General features: G+C 38.4%; 1 protein-coding gene across 4 annotated transcripts in view; it reads left to right on the forward strand.

Moving 5' to 3' along the window:
• Positions 1-21,283, forward strand: part of CTNNA3 (catenin alpha 3) — a 1,958,943-nt gene that overhangs the window by 196,825 nt on the left and 1,740,835 nt on the right. For all 4 annotated transcript variants that reach the window (XM_070364862.1, XM_070364864.1, XM_070364866.1 and 1 more), the window contains exon 5: positions 4,995-5,114. In XM_070364862.1, coding sequence (XP_070220963.1) covers positions 4,995-5,114 — 120 coding nt within the window. The remainder of the gene's footprint in view (positions 1-4,994; positions 5,115-21,283) is intronic.

Below are 21,283 nucleotides of genomic sequence, written 5' to 3' on the forward strand. Positions count from 1 at the left end.
CTCACTTTTGTGATGCACAATACTTACTTTTTGGTTTTAGAGATGCTGTTTGCATCTTCTTATTCTTGTCTGTCGTGTGAAATTTGGTTAAAGTAGTCAGTTTGGACAGAGAAGGCAATGGCATCCCACTCTAGTACTCTTGCCTGGAAAATCCCATGGATGGAGGAGCCTGGTGGGCTGCAGTCCGTGGGGTCGCTAGGAGTCGGACACGACTGAGCGACTTCACTTTCGCTTTTCAGTTTCATAAGTTGGAGAAGGAAATGGCAACCCACTTCAGTGTTCTTGCCTGGAGAATCCCAGGGACGGGGGAGCCTGGTGGGCTGCCGCTCTGGGGTCGCACAGAGTCGGACATGACTGAAGCGACTTAGCAGCAGCAACAGCAGTCAGATTGGACAGAATTTGGATTTCCGTCTCAGTACGAGGCTATTTTAATGTTCAGTTTTGACAGTTTTATAACATACCTAAAGTTTAGATTTGTTTTGGATTCAAATTTATTCATTAGGATTTTTTTTTTAAGTTTGAATTTAGTTTCCAATGAGTTAAAAATATTAACATAGGATAAACTCAGTGTTCAACAAATTATTTGGGGATTCTTTAAAGTTTGCAATCAAAACTTTGAACAGGTAAAATCCAGAAATATTAAAATCTCTTAATCATGCTTCCTTTCCCAGCTTCAATTGAGAGATCTTTATTGAGAAGCAGTAAATATAATGAAATTCAGTTCAGTTCAGTTCAATCGCTCAGTTGTGTCTGACTCTTTGCGACCCCATAAATTGCAGCATGCCAGGCAATGGCACCCCACTCCAGTACTCTTGCCTGGAAAACCCCATGGACAGAGGAGCCTGGTGGGCTGCAGTCCATGGGTTCGCTAGAGTCGGACACGACTGAGCGACTTCACTTTCACTTTTCACTTTCATGCATTGGAGAAGGAAATGGCAACCCACTCCAGTGTTCTTGCCTGGAGAATCCCAGGGACGGGGGAGCCTGGTGGGCTGCCGTCTCTGGGGTCGCACAGTCAGACACGACTGAAGCGACTTAGCAGCAGCAGCAACAGCAGGCCTCCCTGTCCATCACCAACTCCCAGAGTTCACTCAAACTCACATCCATCGAGTCAGTAATGCCATCCAGCCATTTCATCCTCTGTCGTCCCCTTCTTCTCCTGCCCCCAATCCCTCCCAGTGTCAGTCTTTTCCAATGAGTCAACTCTTCACATGAGGTGGCCAAAGTACTGGAGTTTCAGCTGTAGCATCATTCCTTCCAAAGAACACCCAGGGCTGATCTCCTTTAGAATGGACTGTTTGGATCTCCTTGCAGTCCAAGAGACTCTCAAGAGTCTTCTCCAACACCACAGTTCAAAAGCATCAATTCTTCAGTGCTCAGCTTTCTTCACAGTCCAACTCTCACATCCATACATGACAATGAAATTACAGTGTACTAAACTAATGTAGAATATCTCAAGAGGTCTGTTTGAGTGATTAAGTACAGTGGCATATTGGAATAAACATTTTCAAGACAAGGTAACCTCAAATCTCTTTAAGTAAAATCTGAATCTTAACTTTTGTCTTATTTTTATCTTTTGTACTTCAGCTTCACCTGTAAGGCAGAATTACTTCTTTACTCTTTAGCATGTTTAAGTGTATATGTGAGCAGATGGGAATGGGATATGTTTAATAGAGATCTAACTTCAAGTTACATTATAGATTTTATATGACCTCTCCTTGATAATTATTTGTTGTTGTAAGTGAAAAAAACTGCTTAAATGAACGAATCATCATAGTCTGAGTACTCGGAACTAGTTAGTGTCAATAAATGAAGGATATAAGTCCTAATAATGAAAGTTCAAGCTAAAATCTCCATGTTATGCAAGCTCCCACTGTTAATGAAAACATCCTGTGGGGATGTATCATTACTGGATTTCCCTTTTTTTCTTTGGTCATGAACATATTACCTGGAAGTGTTGGTTTTCATGTTTCTTATTTTGAAGCCTTACAAATGTGTTTACCCTAAAGTTACTATTTGGAGTTGCATAAAATTCATAAAGAACAATGTGAAGAAGAGATAGTTAAGAAATAAAGCTAATGTCTTAGGAAAGAGAAAAATGCAGAGGATAAGGAATGCTTTAAAACTGAACAGGTTGATTGGTAAAAGCTTATATTAATTCATAGGTAAAATTTCTAAATTGTTTAGAATCTCAGATCTGGTATTAGTTTCATTTAAACATAGTGAGAAGAAACCAAGAAATGGGCAAGGTACAGAAATGATCATATAATATGATAAATAGCTAATATACAGGTCATTAAAATTATGCTAAAAGAAGTTTGTTTACTATGCTACAAAAGGGGAAAATGAGCAGACTTTGGCTATGTTTAAACTGATGGGTAGCATCAGTTCCCATTTAAGGCTCTGAAGACTCCTTCCAGACCCAACTCAAATTCCTTCATGTCTTCTATATGGCCTGAGCCTCTCCAACGGTATCAGTGGGTTTTTTTCTATTTTACCACATTACTTTTGTCTCCTTTTTTGTACTCTTTTTACTACTTTGTCTTGTGTTAAAGTTAATGGTAGAGTAGAAAGAGTGTAAATATTAAAACCTAGTTCTATTTTGAAATGTATAGACATATCAAATCACTATATTGTATACTAGGAACTGATATAGTATTGTAGGTCAATTATACTTCAAAAGCAAACAAACAAAATACCCCCAAAATTTATATGTATAGGGAGATAAGATTTGTGATTACCAGGTGAGGTATGGTGGGAGGGGAAATTGGACAAAGGTAGTCAAAAGGTACAAACTCCAGTTATAAGATAAATAAGTACTAGAAATGTGATGTGCTGCTGCTGCTGCTGCTAAGTCACTTCAGTTGTGTCCAACTCTGTGCGACCCCATAGACGGCAGCCCACCAGGCTCCGCCATCCCTGGGATTCTCTAGGCAAGAACACTGGAGTGGGTTGCCATTTCCTTCTCCAATGCATGAAAGTGAAAAGTGAAAGTGAAGTCGCTCAGTCGTGTCCGACTCTAGCGAACCCATGGACTGCAGCCCACCAGGCTCCTCTGTCCATGGGGTTTTCCAGGCAAGAGTACTGGAGTGGGGTGCCATCGCCTTCTCCGTGAAATGTGATGTACAACATGATAAATATATTTGACGATATATGTTATATATGAAAATTAAGACAATAAATCTGAAGAGATCTCATCACAAGGAAATGATATTTTTTTATATTTCATTTATTTTGTAACTCTATGAGATGAGGGATGTTCACTAAACTTACTATGATAATCATTTTGTGATGTATGTAAGTCAAATCATTATGCCATACCCCTTAGCTTATACAGTGCTCTATGTCAGTTATATCTCAGTAAAACTGGGAAAAAGATATCATTTGGCTTAATAAAAGCCTTTGTGATTCTTAGGAGAAAGGCATAAAGAAAGAAAAGTCAGATTAGAAGAAATGGCCAAAAGAAATAAAAATTAAGGAATTATTGTTTTATGAATTAAAATTATGTATTATTGAAAAATAAAACAGCTTAAACTTTCTGTGTCTCAGTTTAGTTACTTTTAGAATGGAAGAGAAATAGGAACTCCTGTGGTTCTTATGAAGCTTAAATTGAAAAGGATGAAGTAACTGACACTGAGTAGGCATGCAGTAAATGTCAGTATCTTTCCCATTTTGAGTTTCATGTCTAATTTCCCTGGTAGTCTGTAAGTTATTTTATTTTTTTTTTTTTTTTTTTTTTTCTTTTAAATTTTATTTTATTTTTAAACTTTACATAATTGTATTAGTTATTTTAGAAATATGTTTTATATTCATACTGCCTTGTGCATAGTAGGTTCTAAAAGATTGTTTAGTTTATTGTCCTGATGTGAAAGTTTAGCATTATTTCCTATTTCTTTTTCCTGTGTCACCCGGATTGAGATAAATATGTTACTTTCATGAAATTAAGGATTTAATTCAGTAGAATGCCATTATATTGTGACTTATTCCACAGAGTTTGAAATAGTAAGGGTCAAATCATTTCCCTGGAAACTTAATTATATTCTATAAAATTTTATTAGCCTGTCTCATAGCATTACAGTCACAGTGGAATTCTGGTGTGTTTAAGATGGTGAAGTCTCTATTTAGAGATCTTTATCTAATGGCACACATTGAGAATATGGGAAATAAATGACATAAAGAGAGAGTAAATGCAAATGTCTTGCAAATGGTATTACTTTGACATTTTCAATCACTAATCTTCTAAAGTACATTCTAATTTACTAAAATAAACCAAGAATTCAATGTCTTGTGAGATCTTTTTGCTTAATTAATTATTAGTAGCAGAACACTATTCTGTGATACACTGCAAATTGTCTCCTTTGTGTTTATGTAGTCTCTGACTTAAAAATGAATGGAAGCATTCTGATTCAGCAGAATCAATTTAATAACATGTCTGTTATAGAGCAGAAATGAATAAATGTTTGCTGAACATGCTACATATGCTTCGGTCATCAAAACATTCATTTTTCTTTCTTCTCAAAATATAAGATCTGAGAAGTCTTCCTGGCTGAAGTTTGCTGGGTACCTATTCTGCATAAGTGTTTCTATAGAGACAAATGGGTACTTTTCCATAATTTGTTTCCATGATTGGGATGTGAGAGATCTTTTAATATTAATACTTTCTCATTATTATTGGAAATTATACATTCATTGTAATTTTTTCTTTAAGGGTAACATTGCATCCTAAACCATGAAAAGTAAATTCTGTATGTTCTTTTGTTACAATGAGGACTAAACAAGTTTCTCATTCATGCAGTAATGTTGCTTGTACTTAGCATATCATTTCTAATTCTTTATAATTTTGTCTCATTATTTAATTTAAGGGCATTTGTTATCTCTGTATTATGAATGGAAGAAACTGAGGCTCACTATTGACCGTTTGTCTGTGTTAGCTGGTTAGGAATTTGAGAAAAATCTGCTGCTATCCTAATGATTTACTTTGTTTTCGATTTCAGTTTCAAAGGACGTTTGAATCTCTTAAAAATGTTTCCAACAAATCTGACCTCAAGAAAACCTACCAGAAGCTTGGGAAGGAGCTTGAAAATCTGGACTATTTAGCCTTCAAACGTCAGCAGGTAGGACTCAGAGCTCTCCTTGGTGGAGGATATGAACACTTTAAGCCTTCTCACCTTTCTGCCTGTCAGAGGTTTAGGTGGGTCTGGGGAGACTTATATTCTAATGTTTGGGGCAGAAATAAGTTGTGCTGTGTGATGCTGACCTGCTGTGTTCATATGTTTTTTTTTTTTTTTTGCAGCATTCAGCATCGTCCTTGCTTTTAGATGTGCACTTTGGGGGTTTCCATGTGTCCTTATACCTTTCTTAAAGAAAATTCCTGCTGGCTTGTGAGGGTTCAGCTATCCTTTGATGAAGGATGCTTTAGTGACATAAAGGGAGCATCTATGTGGCTTGAATAGATGGCTTTTATATTTGACAGGGGGATACATGAGGAGAAAAACCACCTCAAGATCAAGAAAGGATGTGAATGTACATGCAAAATTAAAGAAGGGAATCATAAATATGCCAAATAATTTATTTGTTTTTTTTTTTTTTTTTAGTTTAGCTTTAGTTTCCTTGTTTGATCTCTGAGGCTTAGTAAGTTTGCCAAATGTGTAAGGTTGAAGGAAAACATGCTTTACAAGCCCAAGTGTTTTAGCCTCTTTGTATAGACCAATAGACAAATCAGAGCCAAAATAGAATTTTATGGTGTTGCTTTTAGAATTGGTATTTTGTAGTATTAATAATCATTAAATTCTCTGTAGTTTGTAAGATATTGCCATGGTAGGTAGCTACTTTTCCCAAACTGGATCTCACCCAGGTTTTCACAGCCACTAGGTGTCAGGATTGTCAAGCTTTTACTTGGGCTGAATGTTTATTCCAATCAGAACAACCAGTTAAATGTTTAAATTATGTTGCATGAAATTTGGGAATGTGCTCAGTGATGGATAGCGTCTAGAAAAATGAATAAATGGCTGACTTGCATGGCCTGGCATTGAGTCCATTACTTAAGAGACTTGCCTGTTAGTCTGGCAGATGGTGTGGCTTTCTTGACATTGCTTAATTTACAAATTTTGCATCTTTTGAAAGGGGGATTTCAAAGTAGTATGTCCTACATAAACTTTATGAAGTCAACATGGTATGGCCTAGAAATAGTGACTTGAAAAGAGAATTGTGTTCTAGGGTTTGCTTTATCACAGACATTACATGGATATTTAACCTTCTCATGGTCTTATTTTCCTTGTTTTGAAGAGTGTTTTGGGGCAAATGCAGTATCTCTGTACATACCTTAATTCATATGAAAAAGGATACCATGTCCATTTATTTCTTTATTCTTGTATTAGTGATGGCCTATGTATTAACACATGTAAAAGAAGCAGTCACATTTACTGAGAACTACTCCAGTAAGCTCCCAAATGATACTGCTTAAAATTCATACTGTGAATCACTGCTCCAGCCTATGTAGTTTAGTACAATTTTGTTTCCAAGAGCCGTATTTTACCGTTGGGGGGTATTGGAGTTGGCAGGCGATAGTCACTGTCCTCTTCTCTTATCCTTTCTCATTAGCATATTTTCAGTGATTAGATTCCTACATTAGCTAATTGTGAATCTGGAAAATTGTGAATGCTTCAAGAGCAGAAAGGCAGATCTCTGGGAGAATGGCATTGAAAACAGACAGGTAGAGCGCATGTGTATGTGAGGAAAAGATGGACACTTGGGTATTTATATATGTATACATATGTGTATGCATATATAAATCATATATGCTATTTATTAAATGACAACTGTATGCCACATAGTGTGATTAGAACATTTATGGATTAGATCATTAAATGCTTATAACAATGTAATGAGATTGGCTTCACCATTTTACAGTTGAGAAAATTGTTTAGAGAGTTAAGTAACTTGCCTAAGGTCACTGGAGAAGTAAAGCTGATCTTCCAGTAGAAATCAGTCTGACTCCAAATCTGGGCTGTCCCCAATATCCCTGCAGAGAGACAAACTGGAGGGATAATAAAGTGAGGCATTCTAGGTATGTGGTATGAAGGCAGTTTCAGGAGAGGCCAGATCTGGGACTTAAAGAGGCATTTGAAAAGGGACTTCTGATGAGAGGCAGAAAACAGGGGCAGTTTTTTCCTCCTCTCTCTCATGCAAATTGTTCAATACATACAAAAACACAAAAGGACTTTTGAAAGAATATCTTCAGACAGCTAAGAAAATATGTAAAACTTCATTTTTTAATGTTTATTATTTTATTTGGCTGCTTTGGGTCTTAGTTGCGGCACATGGGATCTTCATTGCATCATGCAAAACTTTCATTGTGGCCCACAGTCTCTCTAGTTTGGTGTGAGAGCTTAGTTTCTCCGCGGCATGTGGGATCTTATTAATAGCTCCCTGACCAGGGATTGAACCCACATCACCTGCATTGCAGGGTGGATTGTTAACCACTGGACAACTAGAGAAGTCCCTAAAACTTTATTTTTGTAGTCTTTGAGTGTTATATCTAGTAATTCTAGTCCAAGAAAATTTATTCGCATAAGGCAGTTTTTTAAACTTGAAATGTCAGATTCTTACAAAATGAACTTACCTGCATGTATAGCATATTGTTAACCCTTTGTTTTACTTGGTTCTGTCTTTCCCTGTATCTAGTGATCTTTTTTTTTTTTTTTTTCTGACTGGAAAAGATAGAAGGGGAATTGGAGTGAAGTTGTCAGAAAAAGGATGGTAGAGTAGAAAGTCAGGGATCAAAGAGTAATAAAAAAGAGGGAAAGGGGGTTTTAGGAATAAGATGAGAGGGATAAAATGTTGGAAATGAAACTATACTTGGTTTTATATTATAAGCATTTAGTAGGTTAAAGCATTGATTTCTGAAGAATTTAAAAAAAAGTCTCAGAAAAAGGGAAAATAAGAAAGGATTGCAAGAAGACATACTGAACAAGGGAGGTGGCAGGGAAAAGACAAACTATTTCCCATTAGCTTCCAAATGTATTAAAGCTTCCTAGAAATTTGTAATATTAACCCAGTTCTTCTGTACCAAAGCCAGAGAGGTATTGTGTTTACTGGATGGGCAAGGTGTAAACAGTCAGAATATAAGCTCTTTTCTGACTTGGTGGGATTTGCTTTCATGTTCTGTCCTTGCTTACTCGCTTAGTCATGTCTGACACTGTGACCCTATGGTCTGTAGCTCCCCAGGCTCTTCTGCCCATGGGATTTTCCAGGCAATTGTACAGGAGTGGGTTGTCATGCGCTCCTCTGGGGGATCCTCCTGACCCAGGGATCGAGCACATGTCTCTTGTGTCTCCTGCATTGGCAGGCCGATTCTTTACCACCAGTGCCACCAGGGAAGCCCTAGCCTACACCCCTACTCCCTGTAACATCCCCCAAACCTATAAACACACACTATAAGTTTCTCCTACTGGAAAAGATTCAGGTCTCTGTAAAACTGTCGTTCAGCAAGAAAGCTTCTGCCTTATAAGGCAGGATGCTTTGTACCAGAGAATTAGTCATGCTTTGTTCCCTGGTCCAACCATATTTATCATTTCTTTTTGTGACAGCACGTAAGCTCCGTAAGGGCAGGACCTTGTCTGTCACCTTCAATGCTGTATCTTCTGCAGTGCGCACAACAGTTATCCGACCCATGACAAATACTCAATAAATACTTGTTGGTACTTTTATCACTATGAAGAGGGAAGTATGCCAAAAGTTTTGGCCTCAGATTATAGGCAACTAAAATTGATATGTTTTACTGCACTTTTAAAATACAGAAGGATATTAACCCTTAGGCTTCCTGGATGCCAAGCACTGACATATTGCTTCTTGCCGTTATGTATTTAGGTTTTCTCCTAATATATTCCATTTTCCATCTATTTCTTTAAACGAACACAAAACATCAAGGTTACCTTACCTATGTATTAAGAATTCCCAATGAACTATAATTATTTTCTTGGATTCTTTCATAGATTTTATTTTATGTCCCTTTCTATGATATTTTAAAGATCATTTTGAGAGATTTCTTTCCCTGGGCCAGATATGACCCAGGAATACTGCACTCTATTCTTTTACCATTTTTTTTTTACTGTGGATTGGGGGCGATGGTTATAGTGCTTTGTCTCCTAGGTGTAGATGAGCTTTGCCTTCCTTTCCTTTTGTTTCCTTTCCCTCTTCCTCTCCTCTCCTGGTGGTTTTTCCAGGATGAATCTGTCTGAAGTAAATGGATACCAAAGTCTTATTAATCGAAGAATCTGGAGACTTTGAGGTTTTACTATATCTGGAGATGCAATCTTTGAATTTATCTGCTTAGACTGCTTGATTTTTATCCTCCTGCTTGATGATATATAAAAGTGGTAGTAGCAAGATTTAGCTATTATGTAGAACCCAGGTTTATGTGTTAATTTGAGAGCTTATAAATAAAGAGATGTTCTTGGGGCTTTGCTTTTTGGAATAAAATAAAGTTTGATATTCTGGTGGTGATTTAGTTGCTGAGTTGTGTCTAACTCTTGTGACCCTGTGAACTGTCGCCAGCCAGGCTCCTCTGTCCATGAGATTTCACAAACAAGAATACTGGAGTGGGTTGCCATTTCCTTTTCCAGGGGATTTTCACAACCCAGGGATCAAACCTGGGTCTCCTGCACTATAGGGGGTCTCCCGCATTGCAGGCAGATTCTTTACTAACTGAGTCACCAAGGAAGTCCTCTTAATACTTAAAATATTAAAAATAACATTATAAGACACATCCTGCTTCCAGAGGCTTCTGAGGTCCTTTGGTATAAAGTTGACATTATTAAGTTGAACTTTATGTAGACTAAAGCACATTTATACACTGATGAGAAAATATGTAAAATTAAAATATACTTCAGATACATATCCATGTTGGAACACATCAGGAACTCTGAATTCCCTCTTGTCTCCCTGATCATGGCATGCTATTCTTGCCTTCTGAACTTTTCACAGGGTTCATAAACTTGATGTTTATAATATCTAGCCCTTTTATATTTATTTAATTACTAATCTTCCTTTAAAGCCAAACTGAAGTGTAGTCTTCCTTATGACACTTTATCCTATGGCTTTCAGTCAGTATGTAAACTTCCTTCTTTGTCATTCTTAGCTTTTATCAGTGTCATGCAATTTAACATCTAAATGATTACACATTCATTGAAGATCCTTGTAGTACAGGTTAAAGTGTGGACCTGTAGTCAACCGAATCTTGTTAGATTATTTATACTGCTTTAGGCACTGTAGTTTCTTCTTTTAAAATGTTAGGAAAGTAATACCTAACTTATAACCTGTTTTGAGAAAGCAATATATAAAGTGTAAAGTACATATATGCTTTAAATCCTTTAAAATACATAGAGAAATCAATATATAAGGGACTTAGCATTGTGCCTGGCATGTGGTTAGTATAAGTTGTAGTTATTACAGTGTTGTTTTTGTATAATTCTCATCAGTCTTCATCCTAGGTGGTTGGTAAGTTCTATAAGGATATGCTGTCTTTCATATACTTTTGTACTTCACATAGGATTCAGCACTGTTATGAACATATGGGATATAATGGTTTTGGACATATGTAGCAGTGGTTACTGATCTCTGTCATAAAAGTGTTCATACCTTTTGAAAAGGGAACTGCAGCATTTGGTTTTAATGTGTATGTGTGTTTGTGTGTGTGTTTTAAATATGTATATTTTATTGAAGCATAGTTGCCTTACAATGTTTCAGGTGCACAGCAAGGTGATTCAGTTATATAAATACACATATATTATTTCTGAAAAATTTTCCATTAAAAGTTATTACAAGATATTGACTATAGTTCCCTATGCTATACAGTAAACCTTTGCTGCTTGTTGCATATCTGTTTTTTTAATTAGAAACCTAGCATTCTATTCATACTAAGTCAAACAAATGGATTCAAAATGTCATAATTTTTTTAGTTAGGCAAAAATTCATAGATTTTCTACAATATATATTATACACACACACACATATATATATATATATGTATAAACAACTTTTCTACTACACTTGATAAAGGCTTGAGAAAGAACATAAAAAAAAAAGAGAAGTGATGGATAAATTGGAGAACATAAACTAAATGAAGGGACTTCCCTTGTGGCTTAGAGGGTAAAGTGTCTGCCCACAATGCGGGAGACCCAGGTTCAATCCCTGGGTTGGGAAGATCCCCTGGAGAAGGAAATGGCAACCCACTCCAGTACTCTTGCCTGGAAAATACAATGAATGGAGGAGCCTGGTAGGCTACAGTCCATGGGGTCGCAAAGAGTCAGACATGACTGAGCCACTTAACTTCAAACTAAATGAAATGGGAACACTGAATATGAAATAGAAAATGTGAAACAAACTAGATAAAAGTAGAAGATCCTCATATAGTCCAGTTGTTTTTAAACATGACTACTCATTAGAAACATATCTGGAACTCTGGAGAAAAAAGCAACACTTGAGCATTTGTCTTTTTCAAAAAATTTCAAGATAATTCTGATATGTTTATGGATTTAAAAAAACTGATTACAGGTTTTTATGGTAGATACTAGTTTTAGTAGCATAGAGTTCTATTTCCCTGTTGACCAATCATGATACAGTGGTATTAAGTGAATAATAGTTATGTAATCACAATAGTAAAAGATGTTTATCAGTTTTCACAATCAGTAGCCAGACAAAAAGTAAAAAATAATTGCAATTGCAAGTCATAATGAGAACATGATTAACTTAACAATATAAAATAATTACATACAATTTGGGGTCATGTAGAGTGATGTGGTAAGTGGAAGTGCATACGTGCACATGTTTGCATCCACCCAGCCAGTCTATGTCTTTTGGTTGGTGCATTTAATCCATTTTCATTTAAGGTGATTATTGATATGTATGATCCAGTTACCGTTTTCTTAAAATGTTTTGGGTTTATTTTCTGTAGGTCTTTCCTTCTCTTGTGTTTCCTGCCTAGAGAAGTTTCTTCAGCATTTGTTGTAAAGCTGGTTTGGTGGTGCTGAATTCTCTTAAGTTTTGCTTGTCTGGAAAGCTTTTGATTTCTCGGTCAAATCAAAGGAGAGTCTCGCTGGGTAGAGTTCATGGTTGTAGGTTCTTCCCTTTCATTTCTTTAAATATGTCATGCCATTCCCTTCTGGTTTGTAGAGTTTCTCTTGAGAAATCAGCTGATAGCCTGATGGGAGTTCCTTTGTATGTTGCTTGTCATTTTTCCCTTGTTGCTTCTAATAACTCTGTCTTTAATTTTTGTCAGTTTGATTACTATGTGTCTCAGTGTGTTCCCTTTTGGGTTTATCCTGCCTGGGACTCTCTGTGTTTCCTGGACTTGGCAGACAATTTCCTTTTCCATGTTTGGGAAATTTTCAGCAATTATGTCTTCAAATATTTTCTCAAGTCCTTTCTTTCTCTGTCTTTTCTTCTTCTGGTACCCCTATAATGCCAATGTTGGTGCATGTAATGTTGTTCCAGAGGTCTCTCAGTCTTCCTTTCTTTTCATTCTTTTTTCTATATTCTGTTTTGCGGCAGTGATTTCCATCATTCTGTCCTTCAGGTCATTTATCTGTACTCCTGCCTCAGTTACTCTGCAATTGATTCCTTCCAGTGTATTATTCACCTCTGTTTGTTTGGTCTTTAGTTTTCCTGGGTCTTTGGTGAATGTTTCTTGCATCTTCTCAACCTTGGCCTCCATTCTTTTTCTGAGATCCTGAATCATCTTCACTATCATTATTATGAATTCTTGTTCTGGAAGGTTGCCTATGTCAATTTCATTTAGTTGTTTTTTTTGGATTTTATCTTGTCCCTTCATCTGGGACATAACTTTCTGCTTTTTCATCATGATTAACTTTCTGTAATATGGTTTTTGTTTTAGCTGCTGTGAGACTGTACTTCTTGTGCCTGCCCTCTAATGGATGAGGCTAAGAGACTTGTGTAAGCTTCTTGATGGGAGGGATTGGCAATGGGAAAAACTGGGTCTTGCTCTGATGGGCAGGGCCTTACTCAGTAAAGCTTAAAGCTTTATCAATTTTACAATTATCTGATGATGGGTGGAGTTGCACTCCCTCTCTGGTAGTTGTTTGGCCTAAGGTGGTAACCCAGCCCTGGGGTATACAGGCTGTCAGTTCAGTTCAGTTCAGTTCAGTCACTCAGTCATGTCTGACTCTTTGCGACCCCATGAATCACAGCACGCCAGGCCTCCCTGTCTATCACCAACTCCCGGAGTTCACTCAGACTCACGTCCATCGAGTCAGTGATGCCATCCAGCCATCTCATCCTCTATCGTCCCCTTCTCCTCCTGCCCCCAATCCCTCCCAGCATCAGAGTCTTTTCCAATGAGTCAACTCTTCACATGAGGTGGCCAAAGTACTGGAGTTTCAGCTTCAGCATCATTCCTTCCAAAGAAATCCCAGGGCTGATCTCCTTCAGAATGGACAGGTTGGATCTCCTTGCAGTCCAAGGGACTCTCAAGAGTCTTCTCCAACACCACAGTTCAAAAGCATCAATTCTTCAGGGCTCAGCCTTCTTCACAGTCCAACTCTCACATCCATACATGACCACTGGAAAAACCATAGCCTTGACTAGACGGACCTTTGTTGGCAACGTAATGTCTCTGATTTTTAATATGCTATCTATGTTGGTCATAACTTTCCTTCCAAGGAGTAAGCGTCTTTAATTTCATGGCTGCAGTCACCATCTGCAGTGATATTGGAGCCCCCAAATATAAAGTCTGACCCTGTTTCCACTGTTTCCCCATCTATTTCCCATGAAGTGATGGGACTGGATGCCATGATCTTCATTTTCTGAATGTTGAGCTTTAAGCCAACTTTTTAACTCCTCTCTTTCACTTTCATCAAGAGGCTTTTGAGTTCCTCTTCACTTTCTGCCATAAGGGTGGTGTCATCTGCATATCTGAGGTTATTGATATTTCTCCCGGCAATCTTGACTCCAGCTTGTGCTTCCTCCAAGCCCAGCATTTCTCATGATGTACTCTGCATATAAGTTAAATCAGCAGGGTGACAATATACAGCCTTGACGTATTCCTTTTCCTATTTGGAACCAGTCTGTTGTTCCATGTCCAGTTCTAACTGTTGCTTCCTGACCCGCATATATATAGGTTTCTCAAGAGGCAGGTCGGGTGGTCTGGTATTCCCATCTCTTTCAGAATTTTCCACAGTTTATTGTGGTCCATGCAGTCAAAGGTTTTGGCATAGTCAATAAAGCAGAAATAGATGTTTTTCTGGAACTCTCTTGCTTCTCCCATGATCCAGCGGATGTTGGCAATTTGATCTCTGGTTCCTCTGCCTTTTCTAAAACCAGCTTTAACATCAGGAAGTTCACGGTTCACGTATTGCTGAAGCCTGGCTTGGAGAATTTTGAGCATTACTTTACTAGCGTGTGAGATGAGTGCAATTGTGCAGTAGTTTGAGCATTCTTTGGCATTGCCTTTCTTTGGGATTGGAATGAAAACTGACCTTTTCCAGTCCTGTGGCCACTGCTGAGTTTTCCATATTTGCTGGCATATTGAGTGTAGCACTTTCACAGCATCATCTTTCAGGATTTGGAATAGCTCAACTGGAATTCCATCACCTCCACTAGCTTTGTTCATAGTGATGCTTTCTAAGGCCCACTTGACTTCACATGCCAGGATGTCTGGCTCTAGGTCAGTGATCACACCATCATGATTATCTGGGTCATGAAGATCTTTTTTGTACAGTTCTTCTGTGTATTCTTGCCATCTCTTCTTAATATCTTCTGCTTCTGTTAGGTCCATACCATTTCTGTCCTTTATCGAGCCCATCTTTGAATGAAATGTTCCCTTGGTATCTCTAATTTTCTTGAAGAGATCTCTAGTCTTTCCCATTCTGTTGTTTTCCTCTATTTCTTTGCATTGATTGCTGAGGAAGGCTTTATCTCTTCTTGCTCTTCTTTGGAACTCTGCATTCAGATGCTTATGTCTTGCCTTTTCTCCTTTGCTTTTCGCTTCTCTTCTTTTCACAGCTATTTGTAAGGCCTCCCCAGACAGCCATTTTGCTTTTTTGCATTTCTTTTCCATGAGGATGGTCTTGATCCCTGTCTCCTGTACAGTGTCACGAACCTCATTCTATAGTTCATCAGGCACTCTATCTATCAGATCTAGGCCCTTAAATCTATTTCTCACTTCTACTGTATAATCATAAGGGATTTGATTTAGGTCATACCTAAATGGTCTAGTGGTTTTCCCTACTTTCTTCAATTTAAGTCTGAATTTGGCAATAAGGAGTTCATGATCTGAGCCACAGTCAGCTCCTGGTCTTGTTTTTGTTGACTGTATAGGGCTTCTCCATCTTTGGCTGCAAAGAATATAATCAATCTGAGTTCGGTGTTGACCATCTGGTGATGTCCAAGTGTAGAGTCTTCTCTTGTGTTATTGGAAGAGGGTGTCTGCTATGACCAGTGCATTTTCTTGGCAAAACTCTATTAGTCTTCGCCCTGCTTCATTCTGTATTCCAAGGCCAAATTTGCCTGTTACTCCAGGTGTTTCTTGACTTCTTACTTTTGCATTCCAGTCCCCTATAATGAAAAGGACATCTTTTTTTGGGTGTTAGTTCTAAAAGGTCTTGTAGGTCTTCATAGAACCTTTCCACTTCATCTTCAGCGTTACTGGTTGTGGCATAGACTTGAATTATTGTGATATTGAATGGTTTGCCTTGGAAACAAACAGAGATCATTCTGTCGTTTTTGGGATGGCATCCAAGTACTGCATTTTGGACTCTTTTGTTGACCATGATGGCTGCTCCATTTCTTCTGAGGGATTCCTGCCCGTAGTAGTAGATATAATGGTCATCTGAGTTAAAATCACCCATTCCAGTCCATTTGAGTTCGCTGATTCCTAAAATGTTGACATTCACTCTTGCCACCTCTTGTTTGACCACTTCCAATTTTTCCTGATTCATGGACCTGACATTCTAGGTTCCTATGCAATATTGCTCTTTACAGCATCGGACCTTGCTTCTATCACCAGTTACATCCACAGCTGGGTATTTTTTTTGCTTTGGCTCTATCCCTTCATTCTTTCTGGAGTTATTTCTCCACTGATCTCCAGTAGCATATTGGGCACCTACTGATCTGGGAGTTCCTCTTTCAGTATCCTATCATTTTGCCTTTTCATACTGTACATGGGGTTCTCAAGGCAAGAATACTGAAGTGGTTTGCCATTGCCTTCTCCAGTGGACCACATTGTCAGATCTCTCCACCATGACCCGCCCATCTTGGATGGCCCAATGGGCATGGCTTAGTTTCATTTAGTTAGACAAAGCTGTGGTCCTAGTGTGATTAGATTGACTAGTTTTCTGTGAGTATGGTTTCAGTGTGTCTGCCCTCTGATGCCCTCTTGCAACACCTACCATCTTACTTGAGTTTCTCTTACCTTGGGCTTGGGGTATCTCTTCACGGCTGCTCCAGCAAAGTGCAGCCGCTGCTCCTTACCTTGGACGAGGGGTATCTCCTCACCGCCGCCCTTCCTGACGTTCAACGTGGGATAGCTCCTCTAGGCCCTCCGGCGCCAGTGCAGCCATGGCTCCTTGGATGTGGGGTTGGTCCTCCCAGCCCCTACAGGCTCTATGGTATGGTAAATAGTGAACTCCAATAGGGTTTACACCAAGGGGGCCTTCCAGTGCCCCCATCTCTGTGGTGAGCCCCTGCTGACCCATGCCTCCACAGGAGGCCCTCCAACACTAGCAAATAGTTTTGGTTCAGTCTCCTGTGGGGTCACTGCTTCTCTCCTCTGGGTCTTGGTGCACCCAAACTTTTCTTTGTGCCATCCAAGCCTGGAGTCTCTGTCTCCCCTAGTCCTCTGGAAGGTCTGTAATCACATCCTGGTGGCCCTCAAGGCCAGATTCCCTGGGGATTCCCAGTCCCTTTGTCAGATCCCCAGGCTGGGAAGCCTGATGTGGGGTTCAGAACTTTCATAATAGTGTGAAAACTTCTTTGGTATCATTGTTCTCCAGTCTATGGGTCATGCACCCAGTGGGTATGGGATTTTATTTTGTCATGATTGTGCCCCTCCTACTGTCTTGCTGTGGCTTCTTCTTTTGCCTAGAACATGGAGTATCTTTTTTTGGTGGGTTCCAGAGTCTTCCTGTCAATGGTTCTTCAACAGCTAGCTAGAATTTTGGTGCTCTTGCCGGAGGATATGAGTGCACGTCCTTCTACTCCACTATCTTGAACTGGAAACCCTGATGTGTTCTTGAGGTAGTGTTTTTTGATGGGTATTAAAATTAAGGTACTGAGTATTGTATCATGATTATCTGTGACAGAAGTCATGTATTAGACCTAATGTTCTGACTAAGCTCAAACTCATGTAATAACTACAACACATGTACCTAAACTTCCCTTGTGGTTCCAAGTGGTATCATTCAGTAAAATACTGTTCTCTCTTTAGTGATGATGTTCAGGAGTGAACACTGCCTTTTTCTTTTTCTGAGCTGAGTGAGTTAATTCCTTTAGATAACTCCAAAACCTGAAGTGTATATAATATATTATAGAATAGGAATTGAATTTAAAAAGACCCCTTAACAATGAAGAAAGAGAGAAATAAATCAAATGAATTTTATTTAGTAAAAATGACTGCAAATTAACACCTTGCATTAAGAAAGAAAATCCTAGATAGATAGTGACTGACCACATAGAAAAGAATCCTAGGCTTACCCTAGAACTCAAGAATTCTGAGGGACACAAGACAGCAATGTAGGGTTCTCGTGAAATCAATGCTGAGCAAAACAAAACAGATAGTTTTTAGGCTGGTTGTTTTTTTAAGTATTAGTCTTTAGCCATGTAAAGACTTATAGAAATAAAAATATTATGGATCATCTTGGATAAGGGGATATTCAATGATATTGCACTGGGAGTTGTCTATCTGTAAGGACAGTGTAAGGGAAAACTAACTTCCCATTTTTGTTAACACTAAAATGGAAGTTGTAAATATATTTTACTTAAGAACTTAAAAAATAAAGTACACATGCACCTGGAATTACTTCAGTTCATTCGCTCAGTCGTGTCCGACTCTTTGCGACCCCATGAGTCGCAGCATGCCAGGCCTCCCCGTCCATCACCAACTCCCGAAGTTCACCCAGACTCATGTCCATCAAGTCGGTGATGCCATCCAGCCATCTCATCCTCTGTCGTCCCCTTCTCCTCCTGCCCCCAATCCCTCCCAGCATCAGAGTCTTTTCCAATGAGTCAACTCTTCGCATGAGGTGGCCAAAGTACTGGAGTTTCAGCTGCAGTCTAAGAAAGAGTGTAATGGGAGCTGAATGAGTGTTATGAGGAGGTGCTAAACTTCTAGAAAGAGGGTTCTATAAGCAATAGATTCACTTCATTGGCCTTTGTCGGGTGAAATATTTTAATAGCTCAATTGGGAGAAGATCCTTCTCTTACTTATTCTGTAATTAATCCAAATCTCTTGAAAGAGTTCTGATTGAATTATTCCTTTTAAGAGTAAGTGAACCAAAAACTGCTGCATTAAAATATTTATGTCTATCTTAGACGGTATTCTGTCTCTTATTTGCCAGATCAAGTAAAATGGTTATTTATGCCATTTATAAAACTGTTTCTGAAGAGTCCACAGCATTTCAGACATCATTTAAAAACTGAACAGATATTGACAATGTTGGATTATAATACTGCTGCTGCTACTGCTAAGTCACTTCAGTCGTGTCCGACTCTGTGTGACCCCATAGACGGCAGCCACAAGGCTCCCCCATCCCTGGGATTCTCCAGGCAAGAACACTGGAGTGGGTTGCCATTTCCTTCTCCAATGCATGAAAGTGAAAAGTGAAAGTGAAGTCACTCAGTCATGTCCGACTCTTAGCGACCCCATGGACTGCAGCCTACCAGCCTCCTCCATCCATGGGATTTTCCAGGCAAAGTACTGGAGTGGGGTGCCATTGCCTTCTCCAGGATTAAAAAGCATGCTACAAAAAAGTCCAAACAGTCCAGATATGCTTTACTCTGTCCACTGCATATGCAATTCTGTTTTTATTCGATTGCACATAGCTGTTTGTCTCACAGGGAAAAAAAGATGGCATTAAATTTATTCTTCGGTTTTCTGATACAGAGAGAAATTTGGGTGCATCATTCAAGGTCGTCTTGAATCAGTAGCAGATTCAAAATTAATATTCACATTTCCTAACTTCTAGCTTTTTGCAATAGCCATTCAACCGTTTTTATTCCTTCATAAACTGCAGATCTTTATAAGGTGATTTCATTTTCTATAGCTATAGTATGAATTTAAAACACCTTATGGATTTTTATAGAAGAACCTCATCCTTTATTTAAAAACAGATGATCAAAATGATGCATATTATATACTTGTTCTCCTTCTAAACTGTGATTTCCACATTGTATACACTTAATAGTCATGACAAATAAGTTTATTCTATTAAATTAGTAAAGTAAAACATTAGAGAGAAATCTTTTCAGTTCTAAGGTTTGCTGTTCTGTTTCCATCTGTTTTCTCCAGAGTTTAGTTTATTGGTGGCAATTAGGTAGAGAGCTGTTGAATCAAAAATGCACTAACTGATTTTCATGCAAGAGAAAAGATTTATTAATTTTTTTTACGAGGTTGTTTGCTATATGACAGTTTGCCTTATGGGAAGCTTATAGCTACTTTATAGTGAGGAATGCTTATTGAAATAGTTACTTCTTTGTTATGGGTTGTTTTCAAAATTTACAATGCTGATAGGAATTTTAGAGGTGGTAAAAAAAAAACTTTAGTAACTGCATTAAAGTGGCACTTATTTGTTCATGTCTTATATTGACATACCTAAGTCTATAAGATTGTCAATAAAAGTTGGTATTGATGAGAAATTAAAATTCTAAGAGTTAATTCTGAAAATGATATCTTCTCTAGTTTGTTTTGTAGTTTGAAAGTGACCTTTGTGTACAAATGAGATAACTTTTCACTGCTAGGATTGTGACCTCTCGAGGCTTAAGAGAAAACCAGAGAGGATATAGAAGAATCAGTCAGTGAACTTCAAACTAAAGAGTCTTTGTGTGTTATTCGTTCAGTCATATCCCATTCTTTGTGACCCCATAGACTGTAGTCCCACCAGACTTCTCTGTCCATGGAATTCTCCAGGCAAGAATGCTGGAGTAGGTAGCCATTCCCTACTCCAGGGGATCTTCTGGACCCAAGGATTGAACCTGGGTCTCCTGCATTGAAGGCAGATTCTTTACTGTTTGACTCAGCAGGGAAGAATTCATCTAACTCGACTGTTATATTTTAGATGTGAAAAGAATGAGGCACAAGGGGATTAGATGTCTCGTACAAGGTTATACTTATACCCTTTGTTAATACAGAGCTGGGACAATAGCAGGAAGCAATATTTTCTTTGGTTCTGTTTTGAGGAACTGAGGTCCCGTCCGTAGCGTCACAAAGAGTCGGACAGGATTGAGCAGCTACACTTTCTTCTCTTTCTGAGTCTTTTAGCATAAATCAGTCAGTTGTATATTGATCCTTTGGTATCTCTGGTTTGTATTCTGAATGTAATTATAGGTACTTTTAACATATGTGTGTGTGTGTATACTATATAAACTGTATTTGACATTGAGTTGCATATAGATGGAAATCATTCAATAGTGCCAGTTACTATTTTTGCCAGTAATAAAAAATTAATCAAGCCATTTTTTGAAATGGAAAGACAATGCAATAATATTACAACATTTTAGAAAAGGTAGGGATTATATGGGGCTTTCCCACAGCTCAGCGGTAAAGAATCCACCTACAATGTGGTATCTGCAGGAGACGTGGGTTGGATCCCTGGGTCAGGAAGATCCCCTGGGAGGAGGGCAGGGCAACACACTCCACTATTCTTGCTTGGACAATCCCATGGACAGAGGAGCCTGGCAGGCTACAGTGCATAGGGTCGCAAAGAATTGGACACAACTGAAGTCACATAGCACATAGGGCACAGGGATTACTATATGCATCACCTAGTTCAACCACTTCAGTACATGGATATGCAAATAATTCAAAAAGATAATTTTGTTCTTTTCTATTGCATAGGAATTTGTATTTCTTTGATAATACCTAGATCCTGTGCCCTCTAAATCAGTGCTTCCTAAACTTTAATATGTATACAAATAGCAAGGGGAATTTTGTTGAAGTACAAATTTTGATTCAGTAGATTTAGAGTGAGACTGGAAAGTTAAGCTCCCCATTGATGGTTATGTTACCCGTCCATGGTCCACAGTTCGAATATCAATGGAGTTTCAGTACTAAATT

This window comes from Bos mutus, chromosome 28, assembly GCF_027580195.1.
Source record: "Bos mutus isolate GX-2022 chromosome 28, NWIPB_WYAK_1.1, whole genome shotgun sequence".
NCBI classification, from domain to species: Eukaryota; Metazoa; Chordata; class Mammalia; order Artiodactyla; family Bovidae; genus Bos; species Bos mutus.